Source organism: Cynocephalus volans, chromosome X (assembly GCF_027409185.1).
Source record: "Cynocephalus volans isolate mCynVol1 chromosome X, mCynVol1.pri, whole genome shotgun sequence".
Classification (NCBI taxonomy): domain Eukaryota; kingdom Metazoa; phylum Chordata; class Mammalia; order Dermoptera; family Cynocephalidae; genus Cynocephalus; species Cynocephalus volans.
In genome coordinates, this window is record NC_084478.1 from 117,079,911 (window position 1) to 117,107,245 (window position 27,335).

General features: G+C 35.3%; 1 protein-coding gene across 2 annotated transcripts in view; it reads left to right on the forward strand.

Annotated features, from left to right (window-relative positions):
- The window catches only part of RNF128 (ring finger protein 128), an 84,434-nt gene that overhangs the window by 49,317 nt on the left and 7,782 nt on the right, over positions 1-27,335 (forward strand). For both annotated transcript variants that reach the window (XM_063083572.1, XM_063083571.1), the window contains exons 2-6: positions 7,481-7,728; positions 19,885-19,956; positions 21,985-22,067; positions 23,041-23,137; positions 23,944-24,112. In XM_063083572.1, coding sequence (XP_062939642.1) covers positions 7,481-7,728; positions 19,885-19,956; positions 21,985-22,067; positions 23,041-23,137; positions 23,944-24,112 — 669 coding nt within the window. The remainder of the gene's footprint in view (positions 1-7,480; positions 7,729-19,884; positions 19,957-21,984; positions 22,068-23,040; positions 23,138-23,943; positions 24,113-27,335) is intronic.

Genomic DNA, 27,335 nt, shown 5'->3' on the forward strand with positions numbered 1-27,335 from the left:
GGGAGATCCAGAAGCACAGAACTTACTACATTGTTGGTGCTTAAATATTTGTTCAATGAATTTGTCTGTGTTCACAAATAAATAATTAAGATTCGACCAAAACCATATCATTAGATTTTTGAAAGAAATAAAAGGGCTTGGCCACCAGCAGTATCCTAGGTCAAATTTCTACACATTATGAATAATAACTAGAAAATGTTTTTCCCCATTAGTGCCAAGGATAGACACCCTTTATATGAACATTTTAATTGAATGATCTTCAGTAATAGTAGGAATTGCTACAGCCTGTTTAATTGCCTATGTTCCCAAGATAGGCACATGCCAAAAACCCTTTTTCATTATTGAACATTTGAAATTGGAGTCCATATTTTTTTCTACTGCTTAACTGCTACCTATTTCCAAACTGTTCCTTCTCCTGAAATACACTAGATAACAGAGTAAAAATGTGATAAAATTTGAGCCACATCATGTTATTTATTACTAATGACTTTTAAGTAGGAAGCTTAAGGATTCCTTATGGAATTGGAATCTATAAGTACTACATACATTTGTGGTATTAAAATCAGGGTCATTTAAGTTGTACTGGACCCAGGAATTTGTCTTTAACCAATTAGGGTCTAGATTAGCTATTCTTGACCATTAAATTGTCAAATATAAAGTGGTGTAAATACACTGGAATTATAAATTTATAAAAATGACAGCTTTTTCTGTTCAATTCTGAAAATGTATTTATCGTATATAATACATTAACATTTATGAATAAATCCTTGATTAGTTTCTTCAAATCAGATAGGCATTTAACTAATAAGTTTTATAGTTTGTCCTAATGATTTTGCCTAACAATTCAGGAAAGAAAAGGGTATAAATGGTCTCACAATCACCTTTGCAACAAATTCAGATTTAAAGAGATTGAAATCCTGAAAAGACAGTTCCTCTGTGATCGGGGTTTAGGTCAATAGTAGTTTGTTGTCCAATTAATGGTCAGTTTTCCTCATCAGAAACTTTCAGCAAATTAAAGATGTTTTCTTTTCTTTGGGATGGGTGCTGTGGGTTTGTTTTCTTGTTATTGTTGTTGTTGTTTTATAAAAACGGGATGAAATTAATAGCTGATTTGAAGATTCCATGAGGATAGAAGAAGAAATTTAGTCATATTCCTTTGCTCGACTTGATGATAGAACATTAGAAACCTAGTACATCTCTACCTACTTCAGGCAGAAGCTGCAACCCAGTCTTCTGATTCCCACGTCAGTGTTATTTTTGCTATGTTATGCTGCATCCCTTGCTCAAACTCTAGTCTGTTTTAAGTTACCAGCTTTTAAATAAAGAGCACTACCAAGTTGAGAAATATCAAAACAAGAACAAAACAATTTGTTATTTTACAAATTATTGGACACTGAAGGAAAATAAATTTTCTTTTTTATGTAGGAAGGTATTCTACTAACCCATTATCAATTTGTAATGTGATTTAGAAATTACCTTTTTTCTACGACTGGCCATGATATATATGCACAATTCACTTCACTGATTATATACTTCCTACTGGTGAATTGCTAATATATGGAAGATATTTGCAAGTGCCTAGAGGACAGGGACTATATTTTATTCCTTTCTGTAGCCCGAAGGCCTAGCACAGTGCCTGATATATGTGTAATACTAAAAAAAAAAAAAAAAAAAACCTTAATGAATGAGGTTGGAGTACGGTCCTCTGTATAATTGGTCTGCAAGAAGGTTAATTGAACCATAGCCTGGATCTTATTAGCACTATGTTTTAATGAGCTCAGCTATGTAACTCATGCTTGGCTTCTTAAGCCTGGCACTTTCCAAAGGAGATAATTGTTACAATGAAATTTTGCATAGAAAAACGGAAAGCTCTAGAACATGTACAAGCGTCTGTATATTAGTACATTGACATTGGTTTTAAAGATCAACTGTAAGAATAATTTGAGGAAATAGTAATAATTTTACACACTTGTTAAACTGTTTACACTTGATTTGTTGTTCTATTGTAAGAGAATAAACTGATAAGAAAAATTCTGCAACATCAATGAGGTAGGTTCAATGATATAGGATGGTTATCTGTTACGTAGACTTGTTTTCTTGAGGGTCTTCAAAGATCAATTTTCATGAGCACTGAAGATGTGCTTTGAGTTTCTCTTGGAAGGGAATAGCAGTACCTCACCTTTTCAAATAGGCAAAGGATTATATTTTAATCATCTCTTTGAAAAAGTATCATTCTTGAAATTTTTGAAATCTTGTTTGAGATGAGAAAAGCTTCTGGCCTTTGTGTATTTTAAATGTTCCCTTCACTTTCTCCAACACACTGGAAATAAGGGAGACTAAAAGTGCCAAATAAATTCTGAATATGACCACATCTGTATTGCTTATAATAAATGGCTAATTTTACATACAGAATGTTTTGTGATCCTTTAAAAAGGTTACTTAACAAAATCTCTAATGTTAATTTGAAAGGTTTGGAACCAGTTGAAGTATTCCAACAGCCCCCTTTCAATACTTTAAGGACAGAGAAAAGCTTAATGGAGAAAAAGGCTCAACAAGCACTGCTTTAGCAACAGAAACACACAAAAATTGGAAAAAGTTGTGGGTTTTTTGTTTTTGTTTTTTTCTGTTCCACAAAAAGAAGTCTGTTTGTTCTTTGGAGTTTCAGGGTACATATCTTATTTTGTAGTTTTCAGGAGAGCAGCAAGTAAAAAAAACAAATTTAATTTAGGATTGTACATGGATTTTGGTTTTTGGAAGTAGGTATGATTAAGTGAAAAGAATAAGCAAATTATATTTCTTACAAGTTAAGCTTTGAGTTGTATACTACTTGTACTTAACTTTGACTGTAATGTCCAGTGGTGAGCTGGAGCCAGTTTGATCAGTCAGTTGTACCCATTTCTTCTCAACTCTACATTTGTGTGGCTATGGTGGGAGTATTTACACCATGGAAATTGGCACATACTATAAATCAGGGCTTCCTCTGACCCTGAGAACTGGTTGCTCAACATTTGCCACTGTACTCCTGAATGTACCTATTTAATTTTCATTTTTGCAGTCAGATAATAGCTTTAGGTTTATTGAAGATAGAGAACTAATGTAGAATGGTGGCGAAGAGCAGAGGCACTAAAGCCAAACTGTCTGGGTTCAAATACTAGTTCTGTACTTACTACCGTTTGTTATCCCAGGAGAGTTAGTCAATCTTATCTTTAATGAAGATAATAACAATGCCCACCTTACAAGGTTGATATGAGGATTATATGTGTAAGGGCCTAGTTTATAGATAAATGTTTTCTGGCAACCTCAATTATCCACAGCATGGCCAGGATTCAGGAAGTAAACAAAAAATGTCACTGAGCAACTAATATAAATGTCACAGGGTACTTGCACTGAAGCCCTTAAGATCTCTCTGGAAGCCTGTTTTACTCTTTCTGTAGACCCAAGCTTGATTTTCTTTTCTGAGCCAATAGTAGATTAGAAAGAGAAGAGATAGGCTGCTACAAGCAACAAGTTAAGTGAGAACCTTCCTTTCTCAAAGAAAATTACCCAACGTGAGAGCTCAAAAATGAGTCAGACTAGATGATCTCTAAGCTCCATTCCAGCTCCAAAAATCCAGTGAAAAATCTTAAGTTTGGAGACAAATAATCTTACTACTATATTAAATAATGGCTTGCAAAGATGATCCAGTGTCAATAATAAATCCTAATTTGGATATCCTAGTTAAGAAAATAAGGCAGTATATATTACTTTTTAAATTCTGCCATTTGCAGCAACATGGATGAGCTTGGAGAAACTTATGTTGAGTGAAATAAGCAAAGCACAGAGGGATAAACACCACATGTCCTCACTCATAAGTGGGTGCTAAGAGAGAAAGAAGGAAGGAGAGAAAGACCACGTGGTGCGTTGGGCTTGCAGAGGGAGAGAACGCACCTAGGGATACAAAGTGGAGTTGGGGGGGAAGGGGTAGGGGGAGGGAGGTTGGAGATAACTGGGTGGGGGACTTGGGGTATAATCACAATTTGTGGTAATGGGCATGCTGCCCGTATGGATCTGGCCATCACGTCTTGGGCATAAGTGGTGACAATCAGCTTTGTAACTCATGAATATTCATAAGCAATAAATAAAATGTCTGTTCAAAATGGTTAAAAGTGAGTATTTGTGTAAAGCTTTTTGTTACCTATAAATTTTACATATATGGAACATCTAATTCCCTGACAATGCCAGATTAAGAAAGGTGTGACTGGTTAATGGACACAAAAAATGCTTATGTTTTGTAATGATAAATATGATAATTACCCTGTATTGATGATCACATATTGTACACAGGTATTACTATTCAACTCTGTACCCCACAAACATGTATAATAGTTTCAATAAAAAAAATTAAAAATATTGATAAGAACATTAAATGCAAATGATCTAAGAGTACCTTCCAATAAAACTTTGAGATGATTAAAAAAAAAATTGAGACTGTTCCTGCCCTAAAAAGGTTCTTAATTTAGAGAGAGAGAAAGGCATGTCAATTGAGATGCAAAGCAAAAGGAAGTACTACATAGAGGTTAAAAATCAAGTGACAGGAGAACAAAGAGGGAACATTTACTTTCTCACTGGGAACTTGGAGAAACTATATAGGAGCAACATTTGAGCTGGGACTTGAGTAGTACATAGACAAGCAGAGGAGGGGGAATCATAAGAGCAGATGTAGGGCATCTTAGGCTGAGGAAACCAAATGAACAAAGAGAGAGTTAAGAAAAGTGAATGACAGTAGTCTCATGAGGCTGGATCAGAGTATTTATGAGGTGGAGATCTAGTGGTGATATGTCAAACTGGCAAGGTCAGTTGAGACCAGATCATCCCAGGGGTCTTCAAAAAGTTCATGGAAAGATTCACATTATCTTTTAATTCCATTTTTCCATGACCTTTTTTATGTACCCTTGTATAAGCCTTTACATGGTAGGCTAAGGACTCAGACTTTAATGAGTAGTAGGGAGCCACTAAAGACTTCTGAACTGGGAAGTGGCATGATCTAATCAAGTGATGGCAAAAGTCAAACAGGAAGGTAAACTCTGATGAAGCTTTAAGAAGAAGGAGAATACTGGATATAGAGTGACCAGTTAGAAGGTTACTGAAATAGTTTAGGCAAGGAAATTGTGAGGGCCTTTACTAAGGCAGTGGGAATGGGAAGAAGGATCTGTTAATGGGAGTCACCAGGGAAGTAAGTAGCATCTGTGTGACTGACTAGGTGAGAAGTGAGGATTCAAACATGATTCTGAAGTTATTAAACCAGGTGACCTGAAGGGTTGTGATGCCATTAACTGTGATTGGGAACAATGGAGGGGGAGCAATTTTTAGATAGCTGCGAGAGTGTGGGGAGGAGGAGATATATCATAATGCTTAGAAATAGGTCTTTTATATGATTACAAAGCTAATTCAGTACATATTTTATAGTTGAACTATACATAGCATATATGAATATGGATTGTGGGGACTGAAACACAGCATTGTTCCTAATATGTAGACAATGTACATTTCTTCACTATCCTTGTTTTATTAATTTCCATCTGATCACAATGACCAGTATGTTCCTGAGTATCCACCCCTGCCACCCACCTCATATCTTCTAAAAGAATTTTTTTAAAAAAACTTATTTCCATTAGTCAAAAAACATATTAGAAGGCCACATCTGTGATTTCAAAATAAATCTTTAAAATTATAATATATTCCAAAGCCTGATTTTTAGAATTATCTATGCTTTCAAAGATTGTACAGGTTATAATATCAGAAATGAATGCTAGGTTATATAATTAATCAAAACTTTATAGCCGGACATTTTCCTGAGAGATGGCTTGTAGAGAAAAGACAAATAAGGTCTCTGCTTTTAATGTCATAGCTAGAAATTTAAAGCTCCCAAATAAATAGAAAAAAGAGCCACTTTTTCAAAAAATTGCCAGTTCTCCAGACCCAGAAGGGATATTTGGGTCATATACTGATATTGGAAGAAGATACAACAGAAGGTATCTACATTTCAGACTCCTTCACTCCCCATTACTTTTGAGATATACCCCATGTAAGTGAGAACAGAATGAGTCTCTAATGTCTATCAAACTGAGTGATCGCACATGAGGCAGTAAAGTTATAAAAGGGTTTAACAAAATGGCTATCATATGTAAAAATACTGTCTTTTGTAACTTTTAGGATATGTAATAATACCCTTTGAATATATTGTTTTGAATTAATAGCTTCAAATAAGGAGAAGATCATAGCTAGTGTACTGTGAGGTATTTCTGTTTGGCCTGATCTTATGAAGACTTTAGCTACTGAGGGCTGTAAATTTAAGGGATTACTTGGGTAATAATTCTACTGTGTATATTGATATTTAAGGTTTGTACTCTTAATTTGATCACTGAAAGTGTGAATACTGTTTTTAATATTGTACTTTCGTATTTAAATTTTGTCTAAAACGTACTTTTAGAGTCGGGTATGTGTGTGTATGCGTTGAGGGGGAAGGGGACATGTTTATTCCAGACTGGAGTTTGATCATTAACCTAAATAGTAGGAGGTTTCTCTGGTTGGCAATACCTTAACATTCAAAGAACTCTATTCTTTTGCTTAAGATTATTGGTCTTGGGTTATGTAAACTAGAAAGAACATAAACCCTGATAAGCACTGGAATGGCATGAGCAATGTGACATTCTCACAACACTGGGGAAGATGTTTGTCCTTTATTATTTTTTCAACAAAACTTACATATTTAGGTGTAGAGAGGGAGGTATTACAGATACTAGGCTGTTAGTAATAAGCTTAGCGTAATGTCAGGCTTGTTTTTAATTGGTGCTGAACAGAAACGTTCATTTCTATCAATTCTATGTGTTATCTTCATTGCTAACCTGATCAGGTCCATGTAAAACCTTAAAGCACCTTGTACAAATTTTATATTGCTTTTGAGTATATAGAGAAATGGTACATCATGGACATATTATTTGTCTGAAAGTACTATCTTGATATTTAAATCCTTATACATGTTATTAGTGAACTCATGCAATAGTCTACCACCTTGTAAATGGGGAAATGCATAGTTAAATATTTCTATATTTCCCAAGTCTCGGATTCCCTACGATATAAGCCCTATTTTCTTTCATCCAGGCACGATTTGTCTTTAAGCAAGCCCTCACGTAAGATGCAATTGGACCTCAAAGGCAATACTGTTGAATTATATGTAGTTAACCAGTGGAAGGGGTGGTATTTGTTATATGTAATGGCCTCCTTACTAAACTACACGTTCTTTAAGATTAGTAACTAAGTCTCATGTGTGTGTACATGCCCTGCATTTTTTTTATATGTAGTAAGTGCTCCATAAATGTTAATTGAATGAATGAGTATCCTTCCTTTGTCTAATTGGGACTCATTTAAAATTATTTTAGCAATTGAATTTTTATGTTAAGAATGCTTTACCAAACTAAACTGAATTCATTTTCTTTTACAGGTGCAGGAGACATTGTTGCAATCATGATTGGCAATCTGAAAGGCACAAAAATTCTACAGTCTATTCAAAGAGGTGTACAAGTAACAATGGTCATAGAAGTAGGAAAAAAACACGGCCCTTGGGTGAATCACTATTCAATTTTCTTCGTTTCTGTGTCCTTTTTTATTATTACTGCGGCAACTGTGGGCTATTTTATCTTTTATTCTGCTCGAAGATTACGGAATGCAAGAGCTCAAAGCCGGAAGCAGGTTTGTAATGGTCCTTTCTTCCAGTTTTAAAATATTTTTACTGTTTTAATTGTAGTTTCAGTGTCATGCATTTTAATTTATTTTACTTGCTAGACAATTACCTATGCATGTTTTATGAAATCTGGTAGTTTAAAAAAGTATGCCAGCTTCCATCTTCTCAAATCTTTTATTTTCTATAATATGTCAAATAACTTAATCCTGCCTGATTTAAATCTTCTAACACCACATTAGGGAGCATAGCCAGCATTTAATTATATATGGGTGTAAATACATATGTTCTTTTAAACATTTTTTCTAAATTACAAAAGTATTTCATACTCAATATAGAATATTTAGAAATTAGAAAGTACAGAGGAAAAAACCTTCACATAAAACCTTGTGTAACAAAATAACTGTAGTCACCACCCAAAGGTAACCATTGTTATTTACATGTATATGTGTATTTGCATGTGGGGGGCAAGCTCAGAAAAGAGACTAGGCTGAATATAATGACAAGGCAGGTTTAAAGACATCATTGTTCATGGCACAATAGTAGGCTCCAGAGTCACATATTTGTAATTTCTACTATATTGTAACACTGATGTATAAAAAGGTATAAAGTATAGAAAAAATACAGTAAAAATACTGAAGCATTGTTTAATAGGGAAGTACTGTGGTTGTGTGACATCGATGCTGCCACCTTTAAACTGTGCCTCGTTTCCTGATACCCTCACTTCTCTCCTTACCCAGCTTAAATTCCATGGTCGCTCCTGCTGATACATCTTCAATTCCCTTGGCCCTTCTTTCTGCTATGCTTCCTAGCAAAACTCATCCCTGGTTAAATCCTACTTCTCCCCTACTTTGTGTCTGCACCTTGCATAGCTGAAGTAGCAGAAAAACATTTACAGCTATACTGACTGATCTCACTTTAAGTTTATGATCACAAACTCAGAGTAAGCCCTTAATGCTGCCCAGGAATCATACCATGTTTTCTTAGCCATTTACTCTCCTACTTTCCTAGGTCACTAATACATGTTCCATTCTCCTTAAACTTCCAGCACAGCCTCCAACTTTACTCTCATCTTATATCTTTTTCTACTGAGAAAATTGAAGCAGTTAAGAGTACTTCCACACCTACCCATCTATTGCACCTGAGTCTATATCCTATTCCTCTGCCTTGTATTCTGTTACTGTGGATGAACTGTTCCCTTGCAAAGGCCAGCTTTTTCACTCATGTACGGGATCCTTTTTGTCTTTTGTATACTCAAGAACATCACTCCAGCAATTATCCTCTCTCACTGTCCTACTTTAGCAATGTCTCCTTTCCCTCTGGATCTTTCCCATCAACACACAAACACATTAATATCACTCCCATTTTCAAAAGAATTTCTCTTGACCCAAGGCCAGAAACCTTGGAGTTATTCTTTATTCCTCTTTTTCTCTCACTTTCCACATAACCTCCATCAGCAAATCCTTTTGGTTTTACCTTTATTATATATTCAGAATCCAATGATTTCTCACCATCTCCATTGCTGCCTGGTCCAAACCATCATCATTTTTTACCTCCTAACCTTCTTTATAATTCTCAATAGCGGCTTAATGCTTTCAGATAATCTCATAGTAAGAAGCAACAGAATAAATTTTTATATGTACTGAGAAGTTCGTCTAGAGTGAATTTCTGGCCACTTCATGCATTTTCTCCAATAAGCAAAGAAGAACCTAGTTTATTTGGGGGTGGGGAGTACAGTGAGGATTTCTATATAGCAAGAAAGTTAATTGAATTTAGGAACAGATGACAAATTGAAATTTTATTATAAAAACTTCATAAAGATTAGATACTGGCATATGATAATGAGTGATGATTATCTCAGTGTTTAAATTTAATTGACCTCTGTCCTTGTCCTCAGAGGAGCACCTTATCACATTGGTGGCAGTTTCAGCCTGTTACTAGCTGTGGTCAAAAGGATGTTTAAAATTCCTTGCCAGGCCCCTCAGTAGTTCACACTGTGTTAATATTTGACATTTATATATTGTGCTATTTTTATCTCTGAGGTTGGAAAGAAATTGGTATCCAGTATGACTAAGTATTCAAAGGTTATACTTACAGTGACAAGAGTGTTTGGTTTGTGTATGTTCATGGTGGGTATGTGTTTCTGTATTCTAAGTGCTATAATAAATCTATTAGCATAGCACTAAACCCCGTCAGCAATTTATAAGGTATATAAAGAACTTTTCCTGGTGTTCCACAAGTATCATTGGACATTTAACCCTGACCTCATTTAAGTAATTTTCATAGTTTATAATATATTTTATGAAAATTAACCTCTGTAGTAAAGGTCAGGAATACCATTAAAACTTCTCATCTATTAGAGAAGACTTTTGAAAGGGCTTCTTTTACTACTTAATGGACCATTATATGTTTATCCTTTGGGAACTAAAAGATTAAATAAGAAGGGTCTTCAAAAAGTTCATGAAGACATTCATTTTTATCTTTTAATTCCATTTTTTTTCTGTGTTCCAGTAAAACTTTATTCGTGAAAACTGAAACTTGAATTTCACATAATTTTCACATGCCATGAAATAGTCTCCTTTTAATTTTTCATCCACCATTTAAAATTTTAAAAACATTCTTAGTTCATGGGCTGTCCAAAAACAGATAGTGGTCTGGATTTTTCAAACTTTCTGAAGTACTCTCATATATGGCGAATAATCCCTTTTTCTTGCAAATATGTAAGGGTGCTATAATGTCATTTATGTATTTTGTTTTCATTACTTCCTACTTATTTTTAAAAGGCAGGTCTTGATGCATACAATGGTTATAACTATCACTAAATATTTAACTGCATTATCTCCATTTTACTAGAAATGGTGAAGCTGAGTTATGGAAACTTGCCTTTATTAGAATATTAGGAAAAAATGATATATTCAGGAATTTCTTTCTTCTGAAGATTATCATGCATAGTATACAAGGGTACTTCACAAAGTTCATGGAAAAATGGAATTAAAATATAATACAAATCTTTCCGTGAACTTTGTGATGTACCCTCATATGTCAAGCAAACTGATAACTGGGTAATCATAAGTTTTGAAGACTGAATGCTCAGATGAGCCATGAGAAGTAGTAGCCTGACGTGTCATACTGTGATGTATAAGAATACTATTATCCCTATTTTTGTGCATGGAAAGCTTTTAAATGAGGTGAAAAGTATTGATGAGTTGTGAGTGAAAATAACGTATTAGGCATTACAAGTTGGATTCGGGTCCCAACTGGGAACAACCTTAACCTGAGACAAAGAAGATTACGGTAAACCTTATGGCATACTCAGAATAAATTACATTTGGGAGTGACCACTATACACCTGTCTCTAGCATGGGGTACCCAACATTGTGGGGTATAGTACATGTACCCTAACTATGCTCAAGCAGTTAATACTCAGTTGCAACAGTGCAGGTGTTGGATTAAACACTGGCCAGTAAAACAAAAGAGGGCTCTAGGTGAAATAGGAGTTAACCTAGGTATAATGTGACAAGGTAAATTTCCTTTAAATGAAGGATGACTTTCAGAAGAAAAGGATTTACTAACTAAAATAGACAGATTGGAAGGATTCATCTTCAAAGAAGAGGGAAAAGGATAGGAATATACTTGGAAAGGTGAAAAAGCCTGGATAAAGTGGTCACACATCCAACACATAATGCTAGAGAATGCTGTGACTCAACATTGGGAAAGTGTACATACTGTGACACAGTAGAGTCTATTAACTATTTCACCTAAAATGGAGGCCCAAATAGCCATAGGGTAGTGGTCTTCCATTCTTAGCTGTGGAAACGCAGGGAAAGAATATTTAAGACACATGAAGAATCACAAATTTATGGAAATTTGGGGTGGGGGGGTGAATTGTAACTTACATTGCTAATCTCTGACTGATCTTGCCCAGAGGATGGATCAAAATAAGACTAGCTCATCGGAAGAGAATTAATACTGAACGATACCCATGTACTTCCCATGGGAAGGAGATGGCCTTGCTGCACAACAGTTAATGGGAACCTATAACTGTATAATATGAATTGAGACAAATAGTTGGCTTTGTCCCCAGCTAATATGGAACCTAGAAATAACAGAATTGTTGCCACTGGTGACACTTGTCTGTGATAATATCTGGTATATGGTCAAAGGCTGACTCTTCTAGGAAGGTTTAGTAAACATTTGTATGATACATTTATTTATTTGTATGATTTATTTTGTAACCAAACCAAACTGTATCATAACCATACTGTGATATGGTGTAATACTGTTATTGTTGGTAAGATTCAACTGCCTTATATAAATAAATCATGTGGTTATCAAATGTTTTGGGAAATTGAACTAACGTGTCCTCAGGATGTGATACCAATGGAGAGTGATTGGCCTGAGGAAGAATTAGAATGATTTAGCTCATTACCATATTAAATAACTCTATACAAGTTTATCACAAAATTGAAGTGGCCATAGATCAGTGGGGTAAATGGATAATTAAATTGGTGCAGCAATATAAAGATATTTGTGATGCTCTTATAGACTGAATGAATTGTTCCTTTCAGCCTATTTTCACTCTTCATTGGCTTCTGCAAATATTAAGTATACTAATGTTCTTATGGCATCTCATATATACATACTGTATTAATTGAACAGTATTTTATATATTGTAAATAGTCCAGTATATATAAAGATTGTACTAACAAGTATTTATATATAAATACTGTATTAACAGTTACTGTACTGACAGTTTTGTTGTAAAAATGTTTATTTTAAATTTTTATTATTACCGTATTCATTCTTGCAAATCGTGATAGTTCTTTATGCCCTTAGCCTGACCTATCAGTTCCCAAACCCCTTCCCTCCCTCACTCCTCCCCTTCTCTAGTATCCTTAGGTTTGTTCTCTCCTTCTGAAAGTTTAACATATTGTTGTGGTCTTTCTTTCCTTCATTCCTTCCTCCTCATTTCCTTCCCTCCCTCCCTCCCTCCCTCCCTTCCTTCCTTCCTAGCATTTGCACCAACATGGATGAATCTGGAGAAAATTATGTTACATGAAATAAGCCAGACAAAGAAACAGAAATATTGCATGTTCTCAATCATAACTGGCTGTTGTAAAAAGGTTTTGACCAACGGAAAGGGGTGAGATTGTGAGGAAAGAGATATCATAGCAGGTCTAGCTTTTTGCTCCTTGCATGTCCCCAAAGGGACTATGATTAGCCCTTGCCCAACCCTGGGAATGTGGTCCTCAAAGTGTTCTTTATGTTAGTGATTGATGATGTTGTTATATACACCTGGAGCATGGACCACGTTCTACCAGCTTGTCGGGGTCGCTTTGCACACCTGATTTCATTGTTGGGGTAATGAGTTTCAGGCAATATGGCCATTTGCTAGCAGTGACAATCCCCCTATCTGAGTCTTGGACCCTGATAACTCAAATTGGCTCCCTGGGCAGAGATATGCCACGCATGTCCCTGTAGTTTGCTGCTACAGAAATAGCACTCCAGAGTACTCTCCGATGAGGAAGGACTAGCCTATGTTAAATATCTTAAAAATCTTCCTTAAGCTCAAAGCATTACTAAAAATTATCTGAAATATTTCTGTTTATATTAGGTTCTTTCTACTCCACTAGTACATGAAATTAACTGGAAAACTCATCAGGTGTCTGCATACCGTATCACTATCAACATATACACATTTGTGGTTGGTATGTTTGTATGTATGTGGAGGGAAAGTGAAGGAAAATGGTCAGGGCCCCTCAGATATTCAGAATCTTGCTGAGCATTTGATGTAAATATGCACGTGCACCCAGGTGTTCCTTGGTTATTGTCTAATGTAATTGCGCATGTGCACCCAGGTGTCCTGGGTTATGGACTTAGGTATAAAGGATGAGTGGCTCTGATCCACTGGGCTCCCGCCCCCAGGATGCCCCCGGGGGGTGGGCACTGGGAGGCCGCTACTGCCGCTGGAGGCTATTGTTGCAAACTGTTGCTGCTAGTGCCCCTGGGATGCCCTGAGAAGCTGCCGCCACCTCCGAGAGTTGAGTTCCTATCATCTGCCAATGGCTTCTGGGATCTTTCCCAATTACCTAGTGTGGACCTGCGTGTGAGGGGTCTATGACCCAGCCTGGAATGTGAGGGGTCTGGTGACCCAGTCTGTACAACAGGTTTGAAGGGTCTGAGCCCTGGCCCTGACAATACAAATGGAAAACTTAGTGAAACTAAAATAATGAAATGTTTTGGTTTCAGTTATGAGTTGCTTTAGCAATACAATTGTCTACAATGGCAGGAGTCCAACAATAGCTCCAACCAGACAATTGGTGTAGCTATGGCCTTAACTCTTCAGTATGTATCATCTGTTCCTGGCTAAATTTGAGAATTGTTCAGGGCCTTTTACAAAACCATGAAAGTTTTGGCTCTTATATAAGAAGAGCAGATTAAATAAATTCTTTTCTATGTGAGACCTAGTTTTACAGTCTTCTGACTTTCCCACTGAACAAAAGGAAGCTCTTATAATGGGTCTTAGGATTTCTGTATGTTCACTTACTCTAACTTAACATTATATCACTAATTCTTTTTTCCAGCTTTGAGTTATAATCGACAATTAAAAATTGTATTGAATGTGTACAACATGGTTTGATATATGTATACATCGTGAAGTGATTACCACAATCTAATACATCCTTTACCAGACATAGTTACCATTGTGTGTATGTGTGTTTGTGTATGGTAAGGACACTTAAAATTTACTGAGAAAATTTCAAGTAAACCATGCTGTATACCAGATCCTCAGAACATATAATCTAGAAAAGTCAAACCCACAGAAGCAGAGAGCAGAACAGTGGTTGCTAGGGACTGGGGAGGGGAGGTAGAGGAAATGGGGAGATGTTGGTCAAAGGGTACAAACTTGCAGTTGTATCATTAATTCTAAAAGTGTTGCTTATCTTTCTTTGAAAATGCTATACTCTGAGCTATAACTTATCTACTGAGTCAAATTCCCCCTTTCTTCATGACTCTTCCTTACAGAGCATTTCCTTACACTGCTCACGGTGAGTATCTTCATAGGAATGGTCTGCTCTCCTATTTATCCCCATCTCTGTAATCGCATAGATGTATGGGAAGCTGTTTTATAGCCTGGACCTCCTCTTACCTGTAGGAATGCTTTCATTCAAATATTATGCCTAGGTTTTTGTTGAACGAAACAGATTTCTTTCATTTCTCATATACCTAAACAGCCACATGGCTCAGACATGGATTTTGTTCACAGGGATATTTCTGAGAAAAAGAATCCTCTTACTATAATTCTTGATTTTAAGTATCTTGTGTTACAAACTCTGAGCCAAATTTTTATGAAAATGTTTATTTTAAAAAGTTGGTGACTTAAGTGCAGGAAAATCTAGTTTGCTATTATCTTGCTTTTGCACACCTGCCTCCCATAGAGCAACTGGGTTTGATTTTATACCTAATGTTTTTCATGTTCATACCTAATTTTTATTCCTAGGTGTTTATACCTAATGGTTTCAGTTAAGCTAAAAGCTGAACTGCCTGGAACCAAAAACCAGGCTGACAAATCACCTGACTGAAACATGTATTTTACCTAATCGGATATAAATACACAAATGAACTAGATAGAATATCTTTGCATTGGCTGGACTTTTGATTTTCAGCCCCAATAAATTCCCACTCAGAACCAAAAACAAAAAACCCTTAACTATAAACAACTATATAGCTAAGATTCTTCAATGACTAGAGCTTTTGATTAGTCAGAGTACTGACATTAAGCTTCTGTTAAGAAAATTGGCCAACAGCCAGCTTCTTTGAATCAGTCTCCAACTCTACTGCCAAATATTCTTAGACCAGGTACTCTCAGGATTGGGGAGGAGAAGGGAAGGTTGGTATACTGTACTTGTTTTTAAAGATCCCCAAATCACAGTAAGTAGCCAATTTAGGAAGAATTCTGAGATTGGATAGTAGCTGACTTTGAGATTTTTTTTCTTATTTCTTTCATTTATCTTTTTCACAAGGAACGTGAAGCCATTTAAAGGCTTCTTTGCTATTACACAATGGAGTCAGTGTGCTACAGTGGAGAGATCATGAGCATTAAAGCCAGATAGAACCTGGGCTTGAATTGAATCACAGCTCTGCAGCTAACCAGCTGCCTGGGCTTTAGTCAGGCTTCTGAACCTTACTTTTCTTGTCTATAAAACTTAGATATTAAAATACCTATTTCACAAGGTTGTTAATTATTAAACAAGATGACCTGTAAAAAGCTTAGGGTTGAACCTGACGCGTGGTAAGGGCCCAATAGATAACCTCTAAACCTCTACCAAATTTAGTGGAGTAGAGGCTTTTAATAAAGTGAAACTGAGAAATGTGTTGGATGAGAAAGTTGTGAAAGTCTGTTTATATTTTCTAAATTCAGAAGGTATTCGTTGAGCAACTACTGGCCACTATGGGAGTTTTTTTAAATGACTAAAACCCAGTCTTCAGCTACTTACAATCTAGTAGGAAAGAAAGACACATGAGTAATACAATTACAGAACATGATAAGAGGTGGAAACTATGCTATTGGAATTTATAGGGTAGGAGGGAATTCTGATATGGTGGCAGAACATTGGAAAAGTATCCAATATAATTTGTGTAACAATGTAGGTATAGTCTTGAAGTTCTGTTTTTTAAGGAATACAATATAAAGTTTGCATTGGAGCAAAATATGTTTAAATGTTGAGGTATATTTGGGCACTCACAAGTTGACTTAACTAATATTGTGCAAATATACATATTTAATATAAACTACTTGGTCCTAATGCTTCTCTCATATGTCAGTTTTTTAGAGAGTAATACACCTTGAAACTCTTGTTATCAGTATGACAGTGAAATATTTTGAGTACTAATGGAAGTTTTGTGAGTGACCTTCATTCAAGCTCTAAAAATATAAACTGTTTTTGCCAAAACTTCTTGTCTTGCATCCATATTTAAAGAAAATGGCTTTTCTTTTCTTTATTCAAGCTCAGTAGGAACTATTGAAAATATCCAAATTTCCTTTCTAATCCAATTTTTATTCTTCGTTAAACATTGGTTTGTGCTATGCTGCAAATATTTTAGAGATCTTTTATAATTAAGTCCCTTGCTTAGTATCCTCTGGCATCTTAGATTTCGCCCTATTTTTATTTTTTAGTATAGGTCTTAATGTGAGTTCTACCATTCTCCTGGGAATAGACTTAGACATGTAAACATACAAAGTTTGCCTTTGATCCTGCACCTCAAATTAATTTACTATTACAGACTTGGCTATAATTGAGAAAGTTATATGTTTAACATTTATTCCTAATAAATTGATAAGCATTAGCACTGGAGACTCAGGCACTTACATTATGTTGAATTGAATACTGCGGAATGAAAACCAGACTAAATAGATTTAATCAAGTAAATACCCTAGGGGGCTATCACTTCCTTATGAGTGCATTTCCCAATTGTGTTATACAGCTTGTTGCTTAATCAGAAGTGCATTAAAGACAAAGAGCAAAATGATTGTCAAAGACTTATTATCTACCTTACTATTCTTCCCCCTTTTCTCTTGTTGGCTCTATATCTTTTTCCTGTTTTTATTTTTTTCCTTTCGATGTCTAATTAGCTTATGATCTATGTGAAAAGAAAATAGCGAAGTTCGGATTTCTGAGCCAGGGCCAAGACCCTGTGGGTATACTGGTTGTTCACTGAAAGGATTGTCACAGTTTGACAGACCATAGAATCGACAAGCTTAGAAACATATCAAAAGATAGCTGATTTATGGATGGTTATATTGTAATGGACTCTTGTAATATCAAGAACGGAGTTCCAGTACCAGCTCTATCAGTTACAGGATGCATGCCTTTTTGGATAAGTTATTTTACTTTTCCAAGCCTCCAGTTGCTCATCTTTAAAATGAGAATATTACCTCTTTCAGGAGGTTGTTGTGAAGATTAAGTGAGGTAATGGATATCAAGAATATTTTCAAAACTGTATAACAACTGTATGACTACAAGGAAGTGGTAGTATTAGCTACCTGCTCCAAGCCACAGTCAAAACAGATGGCTACCTTGATGTAACTCTGGGCTTTGGTGGGGCTGACACTAACCAGTTCTGATATTTTGAGCAAGGCATTCTTCCTCTTTGGTCATCAGTTTTCTTATCTGTCAGATTAGGTGTCAGGCTAGCTGATCTAAAGGTCCTAAGTGTACCTCTGTTCAGTGTTACTCTATTATTTGCTTATGATGCAAGTTAAAATAGACGGGAAGGTATTTGTTCTCAAAATAAAGCTCCAATATAGAATTCCCCTTTTAAGTCACAAGTCTCAAAATGGGAGTATAAGTGCTCAATTAGCACCTCTTTCATTCTTAGGATCTATTTCCATTCACAGCCTTCACCCGGGCAGCAAACTTATCTTCTCCAGGTTTGGCCATATAGTCCCCTGTGGCCGAAATGGCCCCACAGAGGAGCGGGGGCTTGTCACCAGGCTTCCCATGATTCTTAGGATCTAGGTCTTCCTATTACTGTTTCTGTTAAGCTATATTTGCTGGTCGGGTAACAATCCAAGAGGTTTCTGCTGTTCCTGTGACGCCAGAGAAATAGTTTGGCTAGTAATCGTCTTGGCATTTAGCCAAATACCTTTCACATAATGATATCTAGGTGACAGGTTTGGGCATTAAGGAGATTCCTCACATACCTATATATTCCAAAATATATTTGCTACAAATATGTAGAGACATGTTATAAATACCCATTATGCTTATTGATGAATGATAGTTTATATTTTCATTTAATAAATATTTTATTGAGTGACTGCCTTATTATACTATATTATTTTATACTAGATGCTTTACTTACATTATCTCTAAATTTCATGTAATCTAATGTCAGCTGGGGACCCTGCTGGAGATGGGATGGGGGATGAGGAAGCTGTTTACATTCTCACAACAACTTCCGGTTCTGAACGCCTAATTTTTGCTGAATTTTTGCTGAAAAGTTTATTCATTTTATGGTTCAAAATAGGGAAATTGCTTATCATCTTGCCATGCTGCACATGCTGTCTTTATATTCCACACGGCATCTACTCAGGTGTGAAACCTAGCTGCTACTTCAATTTACACATAGGTTATATTCACTTGAGGTATGTTCATTTGTGTATGTAGTAGATTTTGGTGAAAGGGAAGAAAGGATTTATTTGTACCATAACAAATAGCTTCAAATTAACACCAAACATCTCATACCACCTGGGATGTTTTCCTCTGGCCAGTTCACCCCACACAAAGGGACTGTCTCTCATTGATTCCTCTCTGTAATCTTTCCCTTACCTCTTAGATTCCTCCCACACCCCACATTCACTTCTGACTTAATTACATGTAATGTTTTAGTCCTTATTCCCTGAATGAGCCTTGTGCTTGCTTTTGCATATTCAGACTCATCCTGATATATGTTCAGTGAAACAAAAAGGCAACCATTCTCAGAATCCGTCCTCCTTATAAGGCAGTAATGGTTATAAACAGCAGTTTTTGTCCCTAATACCAAACACTGTAAAAGTTGGAATTAACAAGCTCAAAGAATTAAATGACCTGTCTAGGGTTATTCATTTGGTAAGTGACAAAGTCAGATTTTGAATCCAAATCTATTTGAATCCAAATCCTCACTTTTCCATCAAACAAGACATGATTCAAAAAGAAATTGGGAGAGATGCACTTTAAGTTCCTCTGAGCCTGAAAAAGGGAGATGGCTTTGAAAATTGATAGCATTTGAGTCTATTTGGAATAGGGACACGTAGCTTTACCATTATGGTCCCAAAGGTCCTGTTTAAGAATGAAGGGAAACAGGGCTGGCCAATTAGCTCAGTTGGTTAGAGTGTGGTACTGATAACACGAAGGCCCAGGGTTCAATCTTTGTACCGGCCAGCTGCCAAAACTAAAAACAAACAAGAAATGTAGGGAAACATAGGAAGTGGAAAGCTTCGGTAATTTGAAAAATCCTGCCTGATTTCAGATAAATGGGAAATATATTTTTTAATCAAATTTTATCTTTTAAAATTCATTTACACATTGATTTTTGCCTGATAAATATTTGTTAATAAACTCTACCCTTTTCATTTTACTCCTTTTAAAAAATAGTTTTTCTAATACCTGCTATTTTTATTACAGAGACAATTAAAGGCAGATGCTAAAAAAGCTATTGGAAGGCTTCAACTACGAACACTGAAACAAGGAGACAAGGTACATTTATGAATTTTAAATGCTGTTTGTTTTAAAGCAATGTTACCAAGCCATTGTTCAAGCTAAGTGTCCTTCCAAAGTATGCTTGTCACTGGTGTTTATAAACCTTATTGTCTTTTTCAAATTTATTTGGTGCTGGAAGTAGTCTGAATAATGGCCCCCCAAAGATATCTAGGTCCTAATGCTAGAACCCGTGAATGTTACCTTATATGGCAGAAAGGACTTTGTAGATATGATTAAATTCAGGATCTTGAGATAGGGAGATTGTCCTGGATTATCCAGGTGAGTCCTAAATACAGTCATAGTGTCTTTTATAAGAGGATTGAAGAGGGAGATTTGACTACAATTCAGTAGGAGATGTGACAATGGAAGGTTGGAGTGATGTGAGGAAGAAGCCATGAGCCTGTAGAAGGGGATTCTTCCCTAAAGTCTCCACAAGGAGCACAGTACTGCCAACACCTTGGTTTTAGACTTCTGATTTCTGGGACAGTAAGAAAGTACAGTTGTGTTGTTTTAAGCCACTAAGTTATGGTAATGTGTTGCAGCAACAACAGGAAACTAATACAGTGCTTCAGCGCAACTTTGCAGCTTGAACATCCATTTTCAGATTTAGGACAGTTGAAAACTACCATTGATGGGTGAAACATATTACAGAAAATAGCTGTAGAACTTATCAAAATAAAATTGTACCATTTTCTGGGGGTGAGTGGCGGAGGGGGATGGGGGGAAAGTGGTCAGTGGATACAACATAGTAGAGAGGGACAATGGGATCTGGGGTTCTATAGTAATATATGGTGACTATAGTTAACAACAAAGCACTGTGTATCTTCAAATAGCTAGTGAAGATGATGTCGAATGTTCCTAACACCAAGAAGTGACAAATGTTTGAGCTTATGAATATACTAAGCACCCTGATATGATCATTGTACACAGTATGAATGTACCCAAATATCATATTGTACTCCATAAATATATACAGTTATCATGGGTCAATTAAGAAAAATTAAAAAAAGAGAAATAGAGAATAGAATAGTGGTTACCAGATCCAGGGGAGGGTGATTACTAAGAGGTAGGAGACGGGGTTGGGGAAGGTTGGTAGACTGGTACAAATTTGCAAAGTTAAAGTTAGATAGGAAGAATAAATTCTGGTGCTCTAGGGTGACAATAGCTAATAATATTGTATTTTATAACTAAATATAGCCAGAAAAGAGGATCTTGAATGTTATAACTACAAAGAATTGAGAAATGTTTAGATGATAGATAAGCTAACTGTTCTGATTAGATCTTTATGAAATATATACACGTATTGAAACAAGAAACTGTGCCCCATAAACATGTACAATTAAAAAAAATAAAAAGTATACACTTAAGAAAAATTATACCATTTTCAACAGCACCAAACCTATATGCTAAAAAGTACAAAATACTACTGAAAGAAAGAATTCAAAAAAAGACCTAAATAAATGAAGAAATATACTGGGATCATGGGTCAGAAGACTCACTGTTGTTAAGGTGTCAGTTTCCCCTCAAACTGACCTATAGATTCAATGCAGTTTCAGTAAAACTTCTTGTGGTATCTTTTGTAGAAATGAGCAGGCTGATACTAAGTTTATATGAAAAAGCAAAAGAACTAGAAGAAACAAAACAATTTTGATAACTAGCAACAACTTTGAATGATTCACACTACCTGATTTGCAGAATTATTTTAAAGCTGTAGTAGTAAAGATAGTGTGGTACTGGAGAAAGGATAGACTTATAATTTAAAATTATAAGCTTTAAAACTTATTATAAATTTTAACAAATTATAAGTTATAAGTTATAAAAATTATAAGTTAAATTATAATTATAAGTTTTAAAAAATTATAATTGCCTATTGAAATTTTGTAGTTACATAGTCATTTAGTGATATGATGCCCCTCCTTTTTATAAAAATTTATGCTAGTTAAATGCATGTATATTCTGATCTTGTTCTGTAGGTTAACATATTTTTTCTTATCTATCAGAGTAACAATAACTATTTGCTCATAGGAAATTGGCCCTGATGGGGATAGTTGTGCTGTGTGTATTGAACTGTATAAACCAAATGATTTGGTGCGCATCTTAACCTGCAAGTAAGTTTGATTTTCTTTTATATCATCGGTAAGAATAGCTGACCCACGAAAAAGGATTGTGATGGGGAAAACCTGTTTTGAATGTTTCCAGACTGATGTAAATAAACTGTTTATTTTTAACTTATAACCATTTAAATATTGAAGAATGCTTTATTTGTTAATAACACTGAAATTGGTATGAGTCTAATTGTATAAAGTTTTCATAATCTGATACAATTTGTTCTAAACTAATTGTATAGAAAACTGAGAACCTAGCCAGCTCAGCAATTTACATATATATAAAAGTAGTACTGGATTATTTAATTTTAAATTTATTCTAACAATCCCACTGAGAAAAAAGTGAAATAAACTTATGATCACCTATTGGAAGTCTTCACTCTTTAGTTTCTTTTTATTATCACTCTCCTGAAGGTTGTTCTTAACATTCTCAACATTCTTTCTCTTAGCTCTAAAATAGTGGTGTTCGTAGATGATATCACATTGCCTAAAGCATCAGTACTGTGTTGTACTCAGTACTACATTGTACTATATTATTGAGAATTACCGTACCATTTTACACTTAGGGATTGACAAGATAATTGTTTAAGATTTGAAATACTGAGCAAAGTCTTAGGTCAGGTAGCATCTTAGCTATTTTCAACTAATGAGTACTGAAAATAGTTTTTTTGAACCTAGAGTAATGAGGCTTTTATATGAGGGTATCTTCAAAAAGTTCATGGAAGGACTCATATTATCTTTTAATTCCATTTTTTCCATGAACTTTTTGAAAGACATTCTCATATTTAAAAGTACTATATTATGAAATTTTCAAGTTTTGTTTCCGTGGCTATTTCTTTGTATTAATGTCTTTTTTAAAAAAGCATCCATTCAAAGACCAAGTAAAGTTACAGGGTAACCTGTTAATATATATTAGACAAAGTGTTTTTGCTATTTCACAACTGATAACTAAACTATGTGTTCTTTACTTCATTAGCCATATTTTTCATAAGACCTGTGTTGACCCATGGCTGTTAGAACACAGGACTTGCCCCATGTGCAAATGTGACATACTCAAAGCGTTGGGAATTGAGGTAAACATTGCTACACTATTTGTTTGGAACTAAAGCAGTGTTATTTATGTGCCTTTCAGGAAAATAGCATCCTTATTTTTTATCTATGTAATGTGCCAGACTTAAAACTGGATATATTTACATCGTAGAGACAGTGAGGTGCTATCTTGACCACCTCCATTTTCCTTCTTCTTCCCTCTCCTCAAATAAACTTGTTACTTTGTCAGAATTTGAAGTGATGACCATATAAACTACCAACTTCGCATTCCCCTTTCTGTTTTTTACTATCTTCCTTTTGTATCGTGACCAAATTTGTAGTTAAATGAGCGTATATAATTTGAGAAAGCATAATAAATATTAAATTATAATTTTATATTTGATTAATGAAAAAACGACCTATTTTCAAGATACAACAGAAAGTCAAGCTCAGCAAAATATTCTTGACTGAGGAAACACATAGATGACAGTGATTCACAGTTTCCCTAGGGGACAGTATGTTTCTTTGGGGGGTTTTTTGTTTGTTTGTTTTTTGAGTGCCTACCTTATACCAGGCATTATGTTATAAACTGCTGGAATCACCAAAATGAATATGTCAGATGTGAGGGCACTCTGCCTGTAGCATTTTTCACCATTGGTAGACCCAAATTACTCTAACTGCCCTCACTAGGATCAGCAAGAGATTTTTGTGATCATCAAAAGGGATTATAGGTTTAAAAGGTTAAGAAATATAGCTCTAATGAGTCACCTATGAAAAAATTTTGTAATGATATGTCAGGGAAAAGCATGTACTCTAAAAGTCTTTTAATTTGTTCCAATGTTTTCCAAAGGTGGATGTTGAAGATGGATCAGTGTCATTACAAGTCCCTGTATCCAATGAAACATCCAATAGCGCCTCCCCCCATGAAGAGGATAATCACAGTGAGACTGCATCGTCTGGATATGCTTCAGTACAGGGAGCAGATGAACCACCTCTAGAGGAACATGTGCAGTCAGCAAGTAAGCACCATATTGAGGGTCAGTGAGTACCCCACAAAGGGTCCATCTTGGATCACACGCCTGTCAGAGTACCCCTGCTTTTTAGCATTTGTTCCATTCATCCATTCACACATTCCAAGGTTTTTCTACTTAAAATGATGCAATGAAAGATGCACCTGTCTTAAACTTAATATACACATATTCAAATGTACCTGTAATAGATGAGATGCATAAAGAGTGGAGATTATTCACAAAAGAAAAATTTATTGGAAAGCTCTCTGATGCATTTAAATGTTGGCTCATTAACTACTTACAGAGGCTAAGAAGAAACATTAAACATTAAAAGCCATTGTGTATTGCAGATAAATCAGAAATTAAGATAAAGGTGTCCTGAAATGATAAAACAATTTAATTTACAAAAGCTTGATTTATACCCAGCTCCTCAGGAACCTATCTTTTGCAGATAGGAAACTGTGCTTTAAAAATGGTATGTGCTGCCACCTGTTGACTAATTACCATGTACCGAACAAACCATTAGAAACTAAAGTTGAATATATTATTTTCAAAACTCATGTGAATTAATATTGCAACTTAGTAATTTTTTACCAATGGAGATATTTTAGGGAATTTTGTTACTTTTTCCCTATAAAGAGAAAAACTATATAAAAATATTTTCCATTTCGTTACCTTCATGTTTTTGGTTGGTTTGAAAATTTTTTCACCATTCTTGTTTTAAGATAATTCTAGCATAAAAGTGGAAGAAAAACTAATTGTCAAGATGTCTTGTGAAAGCTTCAGCTTCTATGACATAAACCTTTGCCTTCTGTAGGCTTATCAGTGCCATAAATACTATTTCTGGAGATGTCATTAGGAATACTACCATGCAAAAGCAAACCTTGTATTTCTTGTAATCTAATCTTCACACATTTTCTCGAGTATAAAGTTGTCATCAGAATCTTAATAATCCGTCCGTTATTCTACCTATAATAGAGAGCCATTGTCTATTTGCCTCAGATGATCTTAATTATGATCATAATCGTGTGGTAATAGAATTCAGTGAAGATAAAGGGCAGTGTAGATTATAATTCAATTTATTGCTAGGTTTGTTTTTGAAACATAATTGATTGTACATATCTATGGGATACAGCATTGGATATCAATGCCTGTATGCGATATGTGATGCTCAAATCAAGATAATTAGTGTATTCAACATTATACAATGTAATCATTTTTTGTGGCCCTTTACCAATTTCTCACTAAACCCCCTCCCCCACCCCCTTTCCCACCTCTGGTGGCCTCAGTTCTGTTTTCTCCTTTTGAAAGTTCAGCAATTTATTATGATTGTTGTATCTCTCTTTTTTTCTCTCTTTCTTTACTGATTTATTCTTTTAGCTCCCATTTATGAGTGAGGACATGTGGTATTTCTCTTTCTGTGTGTGGCTTATTTCATTTAACATAATTTTCTCTAAGTTCATCCATGTTGTTTTGAATGGCAGAATTCCATTCTTTTTTATGGCTGACTAGTATTCCATTATGTATATATACCACATTTTCCCCATCCAGTCATCCATCAACAGACATTTAGGCTGGTTCTTAGCTGTTGTAAATAGAGCTATGATAAACATGAGAGTGTAGGTATCCCTTTGACATGATGATTTCCATTCCTTTTGGATATATACCCAGCAGTGGGATTGCTGGATCATATGGCATTTCTACCTGTAGTTGTTTGAGGAACCTCCATACTGTTTTCCATAATGGCTGCATTAATTTACAGTCCCACCAACAGTGTAGAAGAGTTCCTTTTACCCCACATCCTTGTCAGCATTTGTCATTCTCTGTCTTTTTGATAATGGCCAGTCTAACTGGCTTGAGATGATATCTCAGTGTGGTTTTGATTTGTATTTCCCTAATGATTAGTGATGTTGAGCATTTTTTCATGTGTCTGTTGGCCATTTGTATTTCTTCTTTCAGAAATGCCTATTCAGCTCCTTTGAACATTTTTTAATTGGGTTGCTTGTTTTTTTACTAAGTTGTTTGAGTTCCTTGTTTATTCTGTGTGTTAATCCCTTGTCAGATACATAGTTTGCAAATAATTTCTCCCATTCTGTAGGTTGTCTTTTCACTCTGTTAATTGCTTCTTTTGCTATGTTGTTAGTTTGATATAATCTCATTTGTTTAGTTTTTGTTGCCTGTGCTTTTGGGGTTTTATTCATAATGTCTTTGCCCAGTCCTACTTCCTGGAGTATTTCCCCGTATGTTTTCTTTTAGCAGCTTATAGTTTTAGGACTTATATTTAAGTTTTTAATCCATTCTGAGTTCATTTTGGTATATGGTGAGAGATATGGGTCTAGTTTCATTCTTCTACCTATGGATGTCCAGTTATCCCAGCACCATTTATTGAAGAAGCAGTCTTTTCCCCAATGTCTGTTCTTGGTACCTTGTTCAAAGATGATAAGTATGTGGGTTGATTTCTGGGTTCTGTATTTTGTTCCACTGGTCCAAGTGTTTGTTTCTATGCCAGTACTATGTTGTTTTAGTTACTATAGCTTTGTAGTATAATTTGAAATCAGGTAATGTTGGGCCTCCTGTTTAATTTTTTTGGCTTAGGATTGTTTCTGCTATTCGGGGTCTTCGTTGTTCCATATGAATGTTAGGATTGTTTTTCTTTTTCTGTTTCTTTGAAGAACGTAATTAGTATTTTTATGGGGATTACATTGAATTCATAGATTGCTTTGGGTAGTATAGACATTTTCCCAATGTTAGTCCTTCCAACCCAAGAGCATGGAATGTCTTTCCATTTTCTGTGTCCTCTAATTTCTTTCAGCAGTGATTTGTAGTTCTTGTTGTAGAGATCTTTCCTCTTCTTGGTTAAATTCATTCCTAGGTATTTTATTTTGGGGGTGACTGTTGTAAATGGGCTTGCTTTCTTGATTTCTTTTTCTGCTAGTTTGTTATTGGAGTATAAAAACACTACTGGTTTTTTTATTGGTTATATATATATTTGTGGTGTAAAACAATACTGGTTTTTGTCTGTTGATTTTGTATCCTGCAGCTTTACTGAAATCATATATCAGCTCTGAGAGTTTTTTTGTAGTGTCTTTAGGTTTTTTTTTATATATAGGATCATGTCATCTGCAAATGTGGACAGTTTGGAATTTTTTTTTTTTAATTCCAACCTACTTTTTTTGTGTGTTCTGTTCTTCTTGTGGTTGGGGGTTGGGGGAGACAGGGGAAGTAGAACAGA